The sequence below is a fragment of the Pecten maximus genome, chromosome 11 (assembly GCF_902652985.1).
Source record: "Pecten maximus chromosome 11, xPecMax1.1, whole genome shotgun sequence".
Taxonomy (NCBI): Eukaryota; Metazoa; Mollusca; class Bivalvia; order Pectinida; family Pectinidae; genus Pecten; species Pecten maximus.
The window spans coordinates 38165856-38183517 of NC_047025.1; the positions used below are offsets into that span (position 1 = coordinate 38165856).

Below are 17662 nucleotides of genomic sequence, written 5' to 3' on the forward strand. Positions count from 1 at the left end.
CTGTCACAAGAAGACTTAAGGATGTATGCTACCACACTGTGACATGGAGACTTAAGGATGTATGCTACCACACTGTGACAAGGAGACTTAAGGATGTATGCTACCACACTGTCACAAGGAGACTAAGAATGTATGCCACCACACTGCAACAAGGAGACTTAAGGGTGTATGCTACCACAGTCACAAGGAGACTTAAGAATGTATGCCACCACACTGTCACAAGGAGATTTAAGGATGTATGCCACCACACTGTGACAAGGAAACTAAGAATGTATGCCACCACACTGTCACAAGGAGATTTAAGGATGTATGCCACCACACTGTCACAAGGAGACTTAAGGATGTATGCTACCACAATATCGTAAGGAAATATAAGGATGTATGCTTCCAGACTGTCACAAGGAGACTTAAGAATGTATGCTACCACACTGTCACAAGGAGAATTAAGAATGTATGCCACCACACTGTCACAAGGAGACTTAAGGATGTATGCTACCACACTGTCACAAGGAGACTTAAGAATGTATGCCACCACACTGTGACAAGGAGACTTAAGAATGTATGCCACCACACTGTCACAAGGAGACTTAAGAATGTATGCTACCACACTGTCACAAGGAGACTTAAGGATGTATGCTACCACACTGTGACAAGGAGACTTAAGGATGTATACCACCACACTGTCACAAGGGAGACTTACGGATGTATGCCACCACACTGTGACAAGGAGACTTAAGGATGTATGCCACCACACTGTGACAAGGAGACTTAAGGATGTATACCACCACACTGTCACAAGGAGACTTAAGGATGTATGCCACCACACTGTCACAAGGAGACTTAAGGATGTATGCCACCACACTGTCACAAGGAGACTTAAGGATGTATGCCACCACACTGTCACAAGGAGACTTAAGGATGTATGCTACCACACTGTCACAAGGAGACTTAAGGATGTATGCTACCACACTGTGACAAGGAGACTTAAGGATGTATGCTACCACACTGTGACAAGGAGACTTAAGGATGTATGCTACCACACTGTCACAAGGAGAATTAAGAATGTATGCCACCACACTGTCACAAGGAGACTTAAGGATGTATGCTACCACACTGTCACAAGGAGACTTAAGAATGTATGCCACCACACTGTGACAAGGAGACTTAAGAATGTATGCCACCACACTGTCACAAGGAGACTTAAGAATGTATGCTACCACACTGTCACAAGGAGACTTAAGGATGTATGCTACCACACTGTGACAAGGAGACTTAAGGATGTATACCACCACACTGTCACAAGGGAGACTTACGGATGTATGCCACCACACTGTGACAAGGAGACTTAAGGATGTATGCTACCACACTGTGACAAGGAGACTTAAGGATGTATACCACCACACTGTCACAAGGAGACTTAAGGATGTATGCCACCACACTGTCACAAGGAGACTTAAGGATGTATGCCACCACACTGTCACAAGGAGACTTAAGGATGTATGCCACCACACTGTCACAAGGAGACTTAAGGATGTATGCTACCACACTGTCACAAGGAGACTTAAGGATGTATGCTACCACACTGTCACAAGGAGACTTAAGGATGTATGCTACCACACTGTGACAAGGGAGACTTAAGGATGTATGCTACCACACTGTCACAAGGAGACTTAAGGATGTATGCCACCACACTGTGACAAGGAGACTTAAGGAATGTATGCCACCACACTGTGACAAGGAGACTTAAGGATGTATACCACCACACTGTCACAAGGGAGACTTAAGGATGTATGCTACCACACTGTCACAAGGAGACTTAAGGATGTATGCTACCACACTGTGACAAGCAGACTTAAGGATGTATGCTACCACACTGTGACAAGGAGACTTAAGGATGTATGCTACCACACTGTGACAAGGAGACTTAAGGATGTATGCTACCACACTGTGACAAGGAGACTTAAGGATGTATGCTACCACACTGTGACAAGGAGACTTAAGGATGTATGCTACCACACTGCAACAAGGAGACTTAAGGATGTATGCCACCACACTGCAACAAGGAGACTTAAGAATGTATGCTACCACACTGTCACAAGGAGACTTAAGAATGTATGCCACCACACTGTCACAAGGAGACTTAAGGATGTATGCTACCACACTGTGACAAGGGAGACTTAAGGATGTATGCTACCACACTGTCACAAGGAGACTTAAGGATGTATGCTACCACACTGTCACAAGGAGACTTAAGGATGTATGCTACCACACTGTCACAAGGAGACTTAAGAATGTATGCCACCACACTGTCACAAGGAGACTTAAGGATGTATGCCACCACACTGTCACAAGGAGACTTAAGGGTGTATGCTACCACATTGTCACAAGGAGACTTAAGGATGTATGCTACCACAATGTCACAAGGAGACTGGTATTAGAAACCAGAACACAATTCTGCAGTTTTCTCATAACTATTACTATGTCACAGACCACACCACTTGTGGTACTAAACTGTATTTAATGAGAACATTATCACACCACTTGTGGTATTCATTTGATTACAAAATGCACTTGCTAAAATTTGTAATCTTTGAAATGAATATCATATCCACCCAACACTCATTGGTGTTACCTCTATTAGACACATCATACAATTGTGTATAAGGCTTCAAATGCAATAATATTGATAGTTTATACTTTTTATTTATCACCAGATGGTGGGCTATTCAAATCACCCTGCATCTGTGGTCTGTTGTCCGTCAGAAAACAATTCTTGATATCACTATTTCTGGAAAAGTAGTGAAGGAATATTTCCCAAACTTCACACATAGGTTCTCCTTGGTCCCTAATTGTGCCTATTCAGTTTTGAGTCTGATCCAGAAAACAAAATGGCTGACAGGAGTCATGTATTTGGAGAGTTAAAATTTGTTATATGGTGATCAGGAGTCATCATGTATTTGGAGAGTTAAAATTTGTTATATGGTCATCAGGAGTCATCATGTACTTGGAGAGTTAAAATTTGTTATATGGTCATCAGGAGTCATCATGTATTTGGAGAGTTAAAATTTGTTATATGGTCATCAGGAGTCATCATGTATTTGGAGAGTTAAAATTTGTTATATGGTCATCAGGAGTCATCATGTACTTGGAGAGTTAAAATTTGTTATATGGTCATCAGGAGTCATCATGTATTTTGAGTTGAAATTTGCTATTGCTATTTTTGAGAAAGATCCTTATTGAGTTTTCTCAGATTTCTGATATAAATACCCCCAGTTTCCAAATGATTAAGAAAAGAAGGGAAAATATGGTAAATTCCCCCAGTTTCCAAATGATTAAGAAAGGAAGAGAAAATATGGGAAAGTAGAGAACAGATGAGTTGTACATGGATCCAATGAAGAAGGTATCCAGAAGGATCTCTTGTTCAGACAACAAAGACAATTATACACATGTATTTATAGTTTACACCTTTTATTCAAAGTATCTGTAACAAAGGCAAAGTTTGGCATATATATGTATGACAAGTCGTCTCTCCTGTTACAATGTTATGGTTAAACATCCTAGTACATTTGTATATCAAAACATCCTAATACATTTGTATATCAAAACATACTAGTACATTTGTATATCAAAACATACTAGTACATTTGTATATCAAAACATACTAGTACATTTGTATATCAAAACATAGTCTAGTACATTTGTATATCAAAACATACTAGTACATTTGTATATCAAAACATACTAGTACATTTGTATATCAAAACATACTAGTACATTTGTATATCAAAACATACTAGTACATTTGCATATCAAAACATAGTAGTACATTTGTATATCAAAATATACTAGTACATTTGTATATCAAAATATACTAGTACATTTGTATATCAAAACATACTAGTACATTTGTATATCAAAACATAGTAGTACATTTGTATATCAGGTAAAGTCATCAACTAAATATAAAGCACATAAATTTGTGAAGATAAATGACTTCTAAAATAGCTCAGAAAAAAAAAATTCATAACTGTCAGAAAAAATTATTCAAAATAATTTCAAAACAAACAAAATTAATGTGAATCGCATACAAATACAATAGCCATTTAATGTATCCTTTTACACACTGCATAGAGTTTTACAAACACAACAATTACTATCCAAAATTATCAAGCTGTAAAAAGGCTTTGTAATTCAAGTGCTCATGATTTATTACTCCATGAAACAAAATGTTATTTTGTGTAATTCTGTAAGAACTGTGTGTAAAAGCAATAAACAGAAATAAATGCACATCATGACATGTAATCTGTTTACATATAACTAACAGTTCAAATAACAATAAGCTGTATAGCACCAAAATAAAATATCAACTCCTTACAAGGTCTGATACCCCAGGTAACTTCACAGTGGTCGGTTATATAAGGCTTTGACACAAGGAATCTGACTAGACATGCACACATACTATTCCTGAGATAAACATCGCGAGTAAAACCTTGTCATATTGTCACCATTTGTTTAGAGTCATGGTACTAAATACACAGTATGTGGATATATCGCAGGAGGCATATAAATGACAGGCTCCGAGATATATGACAGATGCATCATAGGCCCCATAGGACCTCATAACAACAACATACATTGTTTATTATAATTTGACAGTTGGATTTGGAGTTAAAGAAACTCAAGATTGTAGAGGACATGTGCTTGTATAAACTTGAATTAACACAAAATTTAAATGTTCTACAATAACACAAGTCACATTAGAGATAAAGTTACATTTATTGAACAACCCAACTTTCATATATCAACACTCTTTGGCATTCTTAGGGGCTACTTTGTAGGATTATTCCTTAAGTTACATTGGGAATTAACTTGGTAATTTCCAATCCATAGTGATACCCGAAGCCCCTGGGGAATCCCCATAGGTGCAGGGTTGTACAAGTTGGAATATAAATCTGAATTGGGGGTAAAATTCAAATATGTTGAACTACAAGGCCAAATTGAATTGAAATAGACTAATGTCGATTTTCAAGACAGCCCCCAAGACAAATTAGTTACTGAAGACTAGACTTGTCACCTCTGTGTTACACGGAACCATTATAGACCTGCATACCATAGTCCATTTGGTACTGATGACAGGAAGACGACACATTCGGCCCAAGGTTCACTGGGGTTGCCACATTTTCCTCGTCCGAGTAGGCTGAAGCAGTGTTAGACATTGTGACAAAGTTAGGGTAGCCTGTGCCTGTTTTGATGGCATTTTTCCTGAGTTTGGCCACTGTGACCACCTCCATCTTGTGTTTACCTGTGATGTGTTTGTTAAGATTACCCTTCTCCTTACATCTGTAGTCACAATACGGACAAAGGAATGGTTTCAGATCCTGTGGATGAAAGAAAGTTTAAATCTACGTCCCGAATAAGTTAAGTACGTCAACAAGAGGCCAATAGGCCTTAATAGTCACCTGAGTTAGGAAATAATTCACTTAACTTGACCCTTTTTGACCCCCGGCTCATCAGCGCCCATTAGCCCAGGAGTTCAGTCGGGCCATCATTTGCATACAATCAAACTGCCTTCCAAAACTGCTAATTCTAACAAATCAATTTCAAAAGAAATCCAACAAATGATAGTCAAATATGTGATTTCCCTATATAAACTATAATAAAGTTTACCTCCTCCCTAGGGACAAACATGAGACTCCAGGTTCATGAAATTCACAATTTTGGCAAAACACTTTAAGATCCTTCCATCTATGAAGAGTATTTGATTATACCATATTTGGGTTTGGAGAAGAAGATTTTTGAAATTTCAGTTAATCTGACCCTTTTTGACTCCACCCATCAGCCCCTGGGGGTCAGTCAGGGCCAACATGTGTATACCAACAAATTGTCATCCTGTTCTGATAATTTTGACCAAGTTATAATGAATTCCAATAGAAATCAAACAAATGATAATCAAAAATGTGGTTTCAATATATAGCCAAGTTAACCACCTCCCAGGGCAAACGTGAGACCCAGGGTCTTTGTCTCAGGTGACCTAATAAAATTTAAATTAAATATTAATCTGAACAAGGGCCCAATGGGCCCTGAATCGCTCGCCTGCAATGCAGTGATCTGTTCATATATGGATCCTGCAGTTATTTGAAAGCATGCTAAGTACATATAATGTTTTCTACATGAAATTGACTATTCAGAGTGATTTGAAAGACAAGAACCTAGAGAAGGAAAGCTTGACATGAGAATGTTCATCATTGTGTTTACACGAACAACGATAATAGTGACATGTTTTGATGTGTGACTGCTAGATTGGCCAGTATGATTATTTGACTATAGTTACTCTCGCGTAACTTATATTTGTGTACATTATACAGACCAGAACGGATTTGGATTTAGTAAAGACAACGAGGTATTTGGATGAGATTACAGACCTACCAGGATTGATGAGTGCCTAATACTGGTATTTGTCCTGTGAACAACCTATCAATTGCGTCTCTTTCTATTAACAAGTTGGTAAAGATTTTAGCCTTTCAGCCCCTTTGCTTGAATAGAATGTGCAAGGGCTTCAATGTCTGTACCATTCAACCCCTTGCTGCCCGATCAACCCTGTTTTTATAGAATAAAATATTTTAAAATCAAAAATGACGTGACCTTGAATGAAGGTCAAGGTCATTCATTTGAACAAACTTGGGAGCCCTTCACCCCAGCATGCTACAGACCAATATCAACTCCCTGGGTATTTTGGTTATTTAGAAGAAGTCGTTTAAATTTTGTTTAGCATATTTGACCCCAGTGACCTTGAATGAAGGTCAAGGTCATTCGTTTGAACAAACTTGGTAGCCCTTGCCCCAGCATGCTACAGCCCTAATATCAACTCCCTGGAACTCTTGGTTATTGAGAAGAAGTTGTTTAAAGATTTTAGCCTTTTTGACCCCTGTGACCTTGAATGAAGCTCAACTTTATTAATTTGAACAAACTTGGTAGCCCTTCACCCAAGCATGCTACAGGCCCAATATTAGGTCTCTGGGCCTTTTGGTTATTGAGAAGAAGTTGCTTGAATGGAAAAGTTGACGCCGGACAGACGGCCGGACGGACGGACAACGGACGGCACGCCACGGCATAAGCTCACTTGCCCTTCGGGCAGGTGAGCTAATAAAAACATATAAGTAAAAAACAAATTTTATTTGAATGCAAAATCTCAAAATTATTCAGTCAGCCAGGGCTGTGTCTCCTGTTACATGTTTGTGACCAATAAAATGTCACCTTCAATTAACAGTATATCTAATCCCCTGTCCTATCATTAGGGGACCTTGACCCTATGAACTTATTTTAACAACTACATATTATAGTTCTGTATATCTATGTAAAATGTTCTGTATTCTGAAGTCGTCTCCAGAAACCAAAGTGACAAACAAAAAATGGCTGAGAGATACACAATGATCAGTCCTGATTGACTATACTTTCTGGGTGTGTATACATACCTTCTGGGTGTGTATACGTACCTTCTGGGTGTGTATACGTACCTTCTGGGTGTGTATACGTACCTTCTGGGTGTGTATACGTACCTTCTGGGTGTGGTATACGTACCTTCTGAGTGTGTATACGTACCTTCTGAGTGTGTATACGTACCTTCTGGGTGTGTATATGTACCTTCTGGGGGTGTGTACGTACCTTCTGGGTGTGTATATGTACCTTCTGGGTGTGTATACGTACCTTCTGAGTGTGTATACGTACCTTCTGAGTGTGTATACGTACCTTCTGGGTGTGTATATGTACCTTCTGGGTGTGTATACGTACCTTCTGGGTGTGTATATGTACCTTCTGGGTGTGTATACGTACCTTCTGGGTGTGTATACGTACCTTCTGGGTGTGTATACGTACCTTCTGGGTGTGTATATGTACCTTCTGAGTGTGTATACGTACCTTCTGAGTGTGTATACGTACCTTCTGGGTGTGTATACCTACCTTCTGAGTGTGTATACCTACCTTCTGGGTGTGTATATGTACCTTCTGGGTGTGTATATGTACCTTCTGGGTGTGAATATGTACCTTCTGGGTGTGTATATGTACCTTCTGGGTGTGTATATGTACCTTCTGAGTGTGTATACGTACCTTCTGGGTGTGTATATGTACCTTCTGGGTGTGAATACGTACCTTCTGGGTGTGTATATGTACCTTCTGGGTGTGTATATGTACCTTCTGGGTGTGAATACGTACCTTCTGGGTGTGTATATGTACCTTCTGGGTGTGTATATGTACCTTCTGAGTGTGTATACGTACCTTCTGGGTGTGTATATGTACCTTCTGGGTGTGAATACGTACCTTCTGGGTGTGTGTACGTACCTTCTGGGTGTGTATACGTACCTTCTGGGTGTGTATACGTACCTTCTGGGTGTGGTATACGTACCTTCTGGGTGTGTATACGTACCTTCTGGGTGTGTATACGTACCTTCTGGGTGTGTATACGTACCTTCTGGGTGTGTGTACGTACCTTCTTGGTGTGTGTACGTACCTTCTGGGTGTGTATACCTACCTTCTGGGTGTGTATACGTACCTTCTGGGTGTGTATACCTACCTTCTGGGTGTGTATACCTACCTTCTGGGTGTGTATACCTACCTTCTGGGTGTGTATACGTACCTTCTGGGTGTGTGTACGTACCTTCTTGGTGTGTGTACGTACCTTCTTGGTGTGGTATACGTACCTTCTGGGTGTGTATACGTACCTTCTGGGTGTGTATACGTACCTTTCGGGTGTGTATACGTACCTTCTGGGTGTGTATACGTACCTTCTGGGTGTGTATACGTACCTTCTGGGTGTGTATACGTACCTTCTGGGTGTGTATACGTACCTTCTGGATGTGAATACGTACCTTCTGTGTGTGTATACGGGCTATGTGGTTCTTCAGATTACTTTTGTACTTGGTGGAATAGCCACATCCTGGTATAGGACAGAACTCATCCTTCATTTCTGAAAAAATAATTTACAAAGTTGATGTAATAGAATTTTAGCTCATCTGGTTGATAGGGTAGAGGAATGGAGCCCAGCAGGGACAACAGAGGAAAATAAATTAAAGTTTTCTCAGTATATGAATAATGGATTATCACACTTTGTATAACACCTAACTGGGTCATCTTTCACCTTACTATCAGAGTATTTAACTCCCAAAACTTTATGCAGGTAATGCCATTTATACACATACGATGTCTTTGTATATGTCGTCCTAGACAATCTTCTGTGAGAAACTTCTTTCCACAAGAGTTACACTCATATTCTTTAGCTCCTACAAGAAAATTAAATATTGTAAATGTATAATATGCAAGACATTAATTTGAACAAGAGGCCTATGGGCCTTAACAGTCATCTGACTCTAAAGACCCTTGTACTATTGCAGTAAACATACTCAGAAGCAAGTAAAGTGGCACTGTTGGACCATGGCGGCCATCATGGATTTTGGACCAACCAGAAAAACAACAACACTTGGTCAGGACCATCTCAGGATCATTGTAGCTACGAAGTTTGAGATGAATGCCACTGGTGGAACATGAGAAGAAGTTGAAATAAGTGTTGTTAAGAAAACCATGAATGCACAATTGTGTTACAAAATGGCTGTCGTGGCTGCCTTGTCAAAGTATTTGCGAGGGTGAAAAATAACAACACTTTATTGGCTCCCATTCCTTAACATCCTCACTAATTTCCAGCTGAATGGCACCAGTGAAACTGGAGAAGAAGTTTAAGATGTATTTTTCAAGATGGCCACGTCATTGTGGATTTTGGACTGACATTACAACTCTATCTTCAATGTTCCATTTCAGTGTTCTATTTCAGTGTTCCATTTCAGTGTTCCATTTCAGTGTTCTATTTCAATGTTCCATTTCAGTGTTCCATTTCAATGTTCCATTTCAGTGTTCTATTTCAATGTTCTATTTCAGTGTTCCATTTCAGTGTTCTATTTCAATGTTCCATTTCAGTGTTCCATTTCAATGTTCCATTTCAGTGTTCCATTTCAGTGTTCTATTTCAATGTTCCATTTCAGTGTTCCATTTCAATGTTCCATTTCAGTGTTCAATTTCAATGTTCCATTTCAGTGTTCCATTTCAGTGTTCTATTTCAGTGTTCCATTTCAGTGTTCTATTTCACCATTCCATGTCTGTCCCACAACTCTCATTCCCTAATGTCTATGATATAATGCTGGTAATTGGTTATGACTCTCATTTATTGGTACAAAGGTACACATATGTACATCATTACACTGATACCTGTAATACATCTAGGTACAAAGGTATACATATGTACATCATTACACTGATACCTGTAATACATCTAGGTACAAAGGTACACATATGTACATCACTACACTGATACCTGTATTACATCTAGGTACAAAGGTACACATATGTACATCACTACACTGATATCTGTAATACATCTAGGTACAAAGGTACACATATGTACATCTAGGTACAAAGGTACACATATGTACATCACTACACTGATACCTGTATTACATCTAGGTACAAAGGTACACATATGTACATCACTACACTGATACCTGTATTACATCTAGGTACAAAGGTACACATATGTACATCACTACACTGATATCTGTAATACATCTAGGTACAAAGGTACACATATGTACATCTAGGTACAAAGGTACATCTTTACCTGTAGAATGGTGCCTCATATGTTTCCTCAAATGTGACTTCTGAACTGTGAAAAAATCACAGTGTGTACATCTGTGTCTGAAATCACAAAAGGTAACACTGATAAATATGTGTACAAAAATAACACGGTACACACAGTAACACGGTACACACAGTAACACCGTACAGTGACACCGTACACACAGTGACACCGTACACACAGTGACACCGTACAAACAGTAACACCGTACACACAGTAACACCGTACACACAGTGACACCGTACACACAGTAACACCGTACACACAGTAACACCGTACACACAGTGACACCGTACACACAGTGACACCGTACAAACAGTGACACCGTACACACAGTAACACCGTACACACAGTGACACCGTACACACAGTAACACCGTATACACAGTGACACCGTACACACAGTAACACCGTACACACAGTAACACCGTACACACAGTGACACTGTACACACAGTGACACCATACACATAGTGACACCGTACACACAGTGACACCGTACACACAGTGACACCGTAAACACAGTGACACCGTACAAACAGTAACACCGTACACACAGTAACACCGTACACACAGTAACACCGTACACACAGTAACACCGTACACATAGTAACACCTTACACACAGTAACACCGTACACACAGTGACACCATACACACTGACTAGATATAGACCAGTACTGGATATTTGGACTGTAGATACGGACCAGTACTGGGTATTTGGACTGTAGATACAGACCAGTACTGGGTATTTAGACTGTAGATACAGACCAGTACTGGGTATTTGGACTGTAGATACAGACCAGTACTGGGTATTTGGACTGTAGATACAGACCAGTACTGGGTATTTAGACTGTAGATACAGACCAGTACTGGGTATTTGGACTGTAGATACAGACCAGTACCAGGTATTTGGACTGTAGATATATACAGACCAGTTCTGGGTATTTGGACTGTAGATACAGACCAGTACTGAGTATTTGGACTGTAGATACAGACCAGTACTGGGTATTTGGACTGTAGATACAGACCAGTACTGGGTATTTGGACTGTAGATACAGACCAGTACTGGGTATTTGGACTGTAGATACAGACCAGTACTGGGTATTTGGACTGTAGATACAGACCAGTACTGGGTATTTGGACTGTAGATACAGACCAGTACTGGGTATTTGGACTGTAGATACAGACCAGTACTGGGTATTTGGACTGTATATACATACCAGTACTGGGTATTTGGACTGTAGATACAGACCAGTACTGGGTATTTGGACTGTAGATACAGACCAGTACTGGGTATTTGGACTGTAGATACAGACCAGTACCGGGTATTTGGACTGTAGATACAGACCAGTACTGGGTATTTGGACTGTAGATACAGACCAGTACTGAGTATTTGGACTGTAGATATAGACCAGTACTGGGTATTTGGACTGTAGATATAGACCAGTACTGGGTATTTGGACTGTAGATACAGACCAGTACTGGGTATTTGGACTGTAGATATAGACCAGTACTGGTTATTTGGACTGTAGATACAGACCAGTACTGGGTATTTGGACTGTAGATACAGACCAGTACTGGGTATTTGGACTGTAGATACAGACCAGTACTGGGTATTTGGACTGTAGATATAGACCAGTACTGGGTATTTGGACTGTAGATATAGACCAGTACTGGGTATTTGGACTGTAGATACAGACCAGTACTGGGTATTTGGACTGTAGATACAGACCAGTACTGGGTATTTGGACTGTAGATACAGACCAGTACTGAGTATTTGGACTGTAGATAGACCAGTACTGGGTATTTGGACTGTAGATACAGACCAGTACTGAGTATTTGGACTGTAGATAGACCAGTACTGGGTATTTGGACTGTAGATATAGACCAGTACTGGGTATTTGGACTGTAGATATAGACCAGTACTGGGTATTTGGACTGTAGATATAGACCAGTACTGGGTATTTTGGACTGTAGATACAGACCAGTACCAGGTATTTGTACTGTAGATACAGACCAGTACTGGGTATTTGGACTGTAGATACAGACCAGTACTGGGTATTTGGACTGTAGATTCAGACCAGTACTGGGTATTTGGACTGTAGATACAGACCAGTACTGGGTATTTGGACTGTAGATACAGACCAGTACTGGGTATTTGGACTGTAGATACAGACCAGTACTGGGTATTTGGACTGTAGATACAGACCAGTGCCCGGTATTTGGACTGTAGATACAGACCAGTACCAGGGTTTTTGATACACAGTGACCAGTATAGAGTAACTGGTACATCAGATGGTTTAAGAAGACTTTATTTAGTGTTACATATTGATTAAGTACCTTCATACAGGTATAGTCTAATTAATGACTAACTTCATATCTAGACCATTAATTGGTTCAGAATAACTTAATCAGTTACATACAGTTTGAGGTCAGCAGGGGGCGCCACCTCGTGTGCTCGCAGCATGTGACTGTGGAAGAAGTGTTTGTCCCTGAAGCTGTTAGGACACAGGTGACAGAGGTACTGCTTCTTTATCGGTTTCTTCTCTGTACTATGCATGGTGTCAATGTGAGTCTGTAAGTATAACATTGATCTATTACACAGTATGAATACTCAAATGTCTTAATGATTTTTAGAAATTTAGAAATGTTATTTAATAACTTCATTAATGTAATTGATGTATTCTATAATTAAATGTTTTTGATTTTTTCATTATAATTTATAGAGATAGGTCATCTCCAGAACTTACCTTGAGGTAGGCAACAGAGAGAAACTTCTTGCCACATTGGTCACACTGAGAGCCATTCCTCTGATCACGGTCCAGGTGTACCTCCTGGTGAGACTTCAGGGCACGCTGGCTCTTAAAAGTCGAGTTACATATATGGCAAGTATGGGTACGATCACCACAATGGACGTCACGCTTGTGGCACAGAAACCGGTATTTGTCCACTGTCTGGTAGTCACAGTTCTGTAATAAAGATATCAGCAAAGTAATGGAGGATATCATGTAGTCTATACTGTGTTTAACTTCAAAGTTACTAAATATTGATGTAACTGTATTTACAGGATTATCAAACTGGCTATATGGAAGTTTACTAGTATTACTGTACTCGTAACAAGACAGAATATTTGACTTTGAGCTTCGACATATCATCAGTAACAACTACAGTTAAACAGAAAGTGGCATTAGACAGGTGACCTTGAAGTAGAGGTTCATATACAATGAATTGTGTCATATCAGGACTCTCAACATGTGACCTTTATATACAGGTGTTTGTACAGGTAAAATTTAGGGCAGGGTCTCCTGTCTAAGTAAAATGACAGAGAGGTGATGTGTAGAACTGACAATACTGGCAATAACTAAAAAATATAATGAAACCTACACCTGATAAAATATACAATACTGGCAATAAATAATGTTCAAATGAAACCCACACCTAAACAAAACTGACCTCAATATCATGGACCATTTCATACTTATTGGCCTCAAATGATAACCTACACCTGATAAAATATCATATAAAACTCACCTCTATCTCACAGGGAAATATTTCATACTTATTGGCTTCAAATGGGACATTATGTTTGTGGTTACGGTGATCCACTAGATGCTTCCAGTTATCAAACTTTGTATTACACTCAGGACAGTTCTTCCCAGATGGATGGACAGTTTTAACATGGTCATTTTTAGCTTCTCTTGTTTCAAATATTTCCCTGCATATTCTACATCTAATGGTCTGATCTTTGACATGTTGGTTCCTACGATGATTCTCCAGCTCACTGACAGTAGAGAAAGTTGGGCGATCCTCACACTTAAAACATCTGATCCTCTCGGGGTGGTCTTGCTCTTTGTGAGCCTTGAGTTGAGACGGTGAGGAGAAGACTGCTTTACAGACAGCACATTTATAACTGTCAGGTTTGTGGATCTGATGCCTGTGTTTGGCACGTTCCCACTTTGAATTAAACACTAACTTACAAAAGGCACATGTCCACCTTTTCTGATCCTGCTCCCTGGGGGTCTTGCTGCCCCTCTTCATCTTAGCTCTAGTTGCTACTTGTGCAGTGTTATACAATTTTAAATGTTTTGTTTTGTGTTTGCTAGGGTCACATTTATCTTGGTTCTTTTTATCCACAGAGAATTCTTCTTTACGTATTCTTATATATTTGCTGTTTTTTGAAATTTCCACTACAGATTTAGTTCTTGAATTAGAGCGAAGTGAACATGAGCGCTTTGTTTCACTTTCAGCTATCTTTTGCACTTTTATTTTGTTGATATTTTTTCTAGAATTAGAACAAAGGTTCCCCTTTTTGTCTTCTTTAACTTCTAGAGAACTTCTTTGCTCTTCATTTGTATAAGCTGAGGTGCCAAGCATTGATGACTTTGAATGGGTGAAACAGTTTTTATTTTGAACTGCATCATTGCAATCTTCAGAGCGGTGGTGTGACGTAAGGTGATCTGAATTAAATTTACAGTCAGACTTTGCTACTTCACAACTTAAACCTGGCGGTAATACATCAATATTGTGTGATGATTGAGAACTTCCTGTTGTATCTGTTGTATCTTTCTCTGTCACTTCTTCATTTACAACAGAATTGACAGACCCGTGAGTATATATAGAGGACGAATTTGACAAATTGTCAATATCACTGGTTAACGGACAGCTGGGAGACAATTGTTTAGCATCCTCAACATGATCATCTGGAATTTTCATTGATCCTGGACCACTAAGAGATGCACCATGTTTTGACCTCTGAACTTCTCCAAGAACTGTTAACTCTGGGGGAGAAACAGCAGCAACTGAACTTTGACCTTTATGAAAAGAACTGTCATTTATAGCTGAAGTATGATTTTCCTGGGTTACACATTTTTGACCATCATGTACATCCTTCATATTCATTGTCTCCCCTTGATTTCCTTCAAGATGTAAGAGGTGTTGTTCTGGGTGTATGTTAAGTTGATCTTGACTGAAGTTTTCTCTAACAGAGCCATTATCTTGACATTCATTAGGAAGTTGGGGGTAGCCTGGAATACCAATACCTACTGGAATAGTTCCCATCAATGATCCATCTCTTACACTAAGTTCATCCTCTTGTGAAAATAAACTTTTCTGTAGATTTGTAACAGTTTGTTCTTTGTGAGAATGCCATCCATTGAAGAATCTCTGACATACTTCCACTGCCTCGCCAACTTGTAGAAACATACAGAGCTGCATGATGTTCTCAACATTTTCTGGTGAAACAGCAAACTTTCCTGTGTAAAACAATCTGAGTATGACAGTAACATCCTCCAGACAGCCTACTGGTAGGTGATAGTGTGACACTCTATACTGCTGTCTGTCACTCATCTCTATATTGTGTATGTATGGACTTGCAGCACATAACACTGCTCTATGAGCCTCTATACTGCCATTGCCTGTATGTATTACAGCATCACACAGCTGACCTTGTCGCCACAGTTCATACAGTGTCCTCATCAACCCACATTGGAACCCTGACACCTCTATCTCCAGAGGACAGACTCGCTCCTCCATAATGTGCAACCGATTTATACTTTTATTTCATGTAGATTTTCCTGTAATATAATATGTGACATGAAACATTACATCAGTCAATTAAACTAAAACATTTCCCATAGCTATATAGTCAGATCATTATATGCCTCTGGCTTATATTTTTGAATTTCAATGATTTGACAATTTATATATATACACGCACTCCTTCAATAAGTAATGTTGATTAACTGACATAACCTTTATGTAGCTTTTGAAAAGTGATAGTTAAAGTAAATACTATAGTCTAATCGTGACTCACCGAGTCACTCAGTATCAGTATCTATAGAAAGATGCTCTAACCATTTGAACAAACTGGCCACCAGTGTTCACCCCAGTCTAGTTCCGTTACATTCCTTCCTGTTTCAGTAAAGTTTTCACCCCAAAAGACAACCACAGTAAGCCCTCTATCTCTTGCAGCTTTCACTTAGAGTGGGAAGTGGTACCAAATCTGTAATAGAATATATTACGATGATGATAATATTATATGATGTCCTAACGCAAGACAGAATACATAACGTCATGATTTGGCATAAATTTGTGAGCCGTTGACAGGGGACCACAATGAATTCTTTGAGAAATTGAGTTGCCTCAGTATATTTCGTTAAGGAATATAATAAACAGAATATCTAACAGTATCTTCATTAATGCCAAATATATTTCATGGGTGTGGCTGATATTTTGATATTTTTCACTCGTGCTACGCATTCGTGAAAAATATCAAAATATTTATAATTAGCCACACATTTGTTTGGTATTACTGAATACACTGTTATATATATGCAATATATTCCATGAACAACTCTCCTCGTACAGGACCTACTGGGAGGGGATAACAATAGAAATTCCAGGGTCATAATCATGATACGAGATGATGTATGAACAATAGAACTCAGTCTGGTGAACTGTCACCTAATTTATTAATAAGTGGGCCGATCTAAGTCAGCAGCAACAACCACTGAACCAGTGCAAACGTTTGTGACGCTGCCAAATTTGCTGTATGTGATAGATGATTTATTGAAGCATGCTTGAAAGCGTCTATCTGCCCGTCAGTTAGGCAAATATAAACACCAGGATACCTGTCAATAGTTTGATCCATGAAGTTTTCATCTGGACTCAAGATTCAGAGAACAGCAGCACAAAATCTCCAGCCAAATCATAATCTTTAAAATGTTTTCATTAGAAGACAAAAAAAGTGAAGCATCGATAAAACCATGACTGTAAAGGGGTTAGCCTAATTTCCGGAGCAATAATTCCGGAAGATGATGGTTTTGTGTGCAATATGTCTGAAATAACTGACGAACCGCGCGGTTTTCCGCATAAATGAAAAAAAACCTGGTAGTTTACAGATAAAAAGAAAAAACAGTAACGACGACGACGATCATGATGAAATAAATGATTTTAGACATAATTAATGTCTATTTCGCAAGGTTGATA

General features: G+C 39.2%; 1 protein-coding gene across 1 annotated transcript; it reads right to left on the bottom strand.

The window, feature by feature from the left end:
* Nucleotides 1-3451: 3451 nt before the first annotated feature.
* Nucleotides 3452-17376, bottom strand: LOC117337836 (zinc finger protein 84-like). The gene is made up of 9 exons (XM_033898962.1): nucleotides 17305-17376; nucleotides 16529-16676; nucleotides 14207-16248; nucleotides 13426-13644; nucleotides 13099-13250; nucleotides 10658-10734; nucleotides 9192-9272; nucleotides 8862-8959; nucleotides 3452-5378 (listed from the first exon to the last, which is right to left on the bottom strand). Exons 3-9 carry the CDS (start codon nucleotides 16205-16207, stop codon nucleotides 5082-5084), a joined length of 2925 nt encoding a protein of 974 aa, XP_033754853.1. The 5' UTR covers nucleotides 16208-16248; nucleotides 16529-16676; nucleotides 17305-17376; the 3' UTR covers nucleotides 3452-5081.
* Nucleotides 17377-17662: the final 286 nt, after the last annotated feature.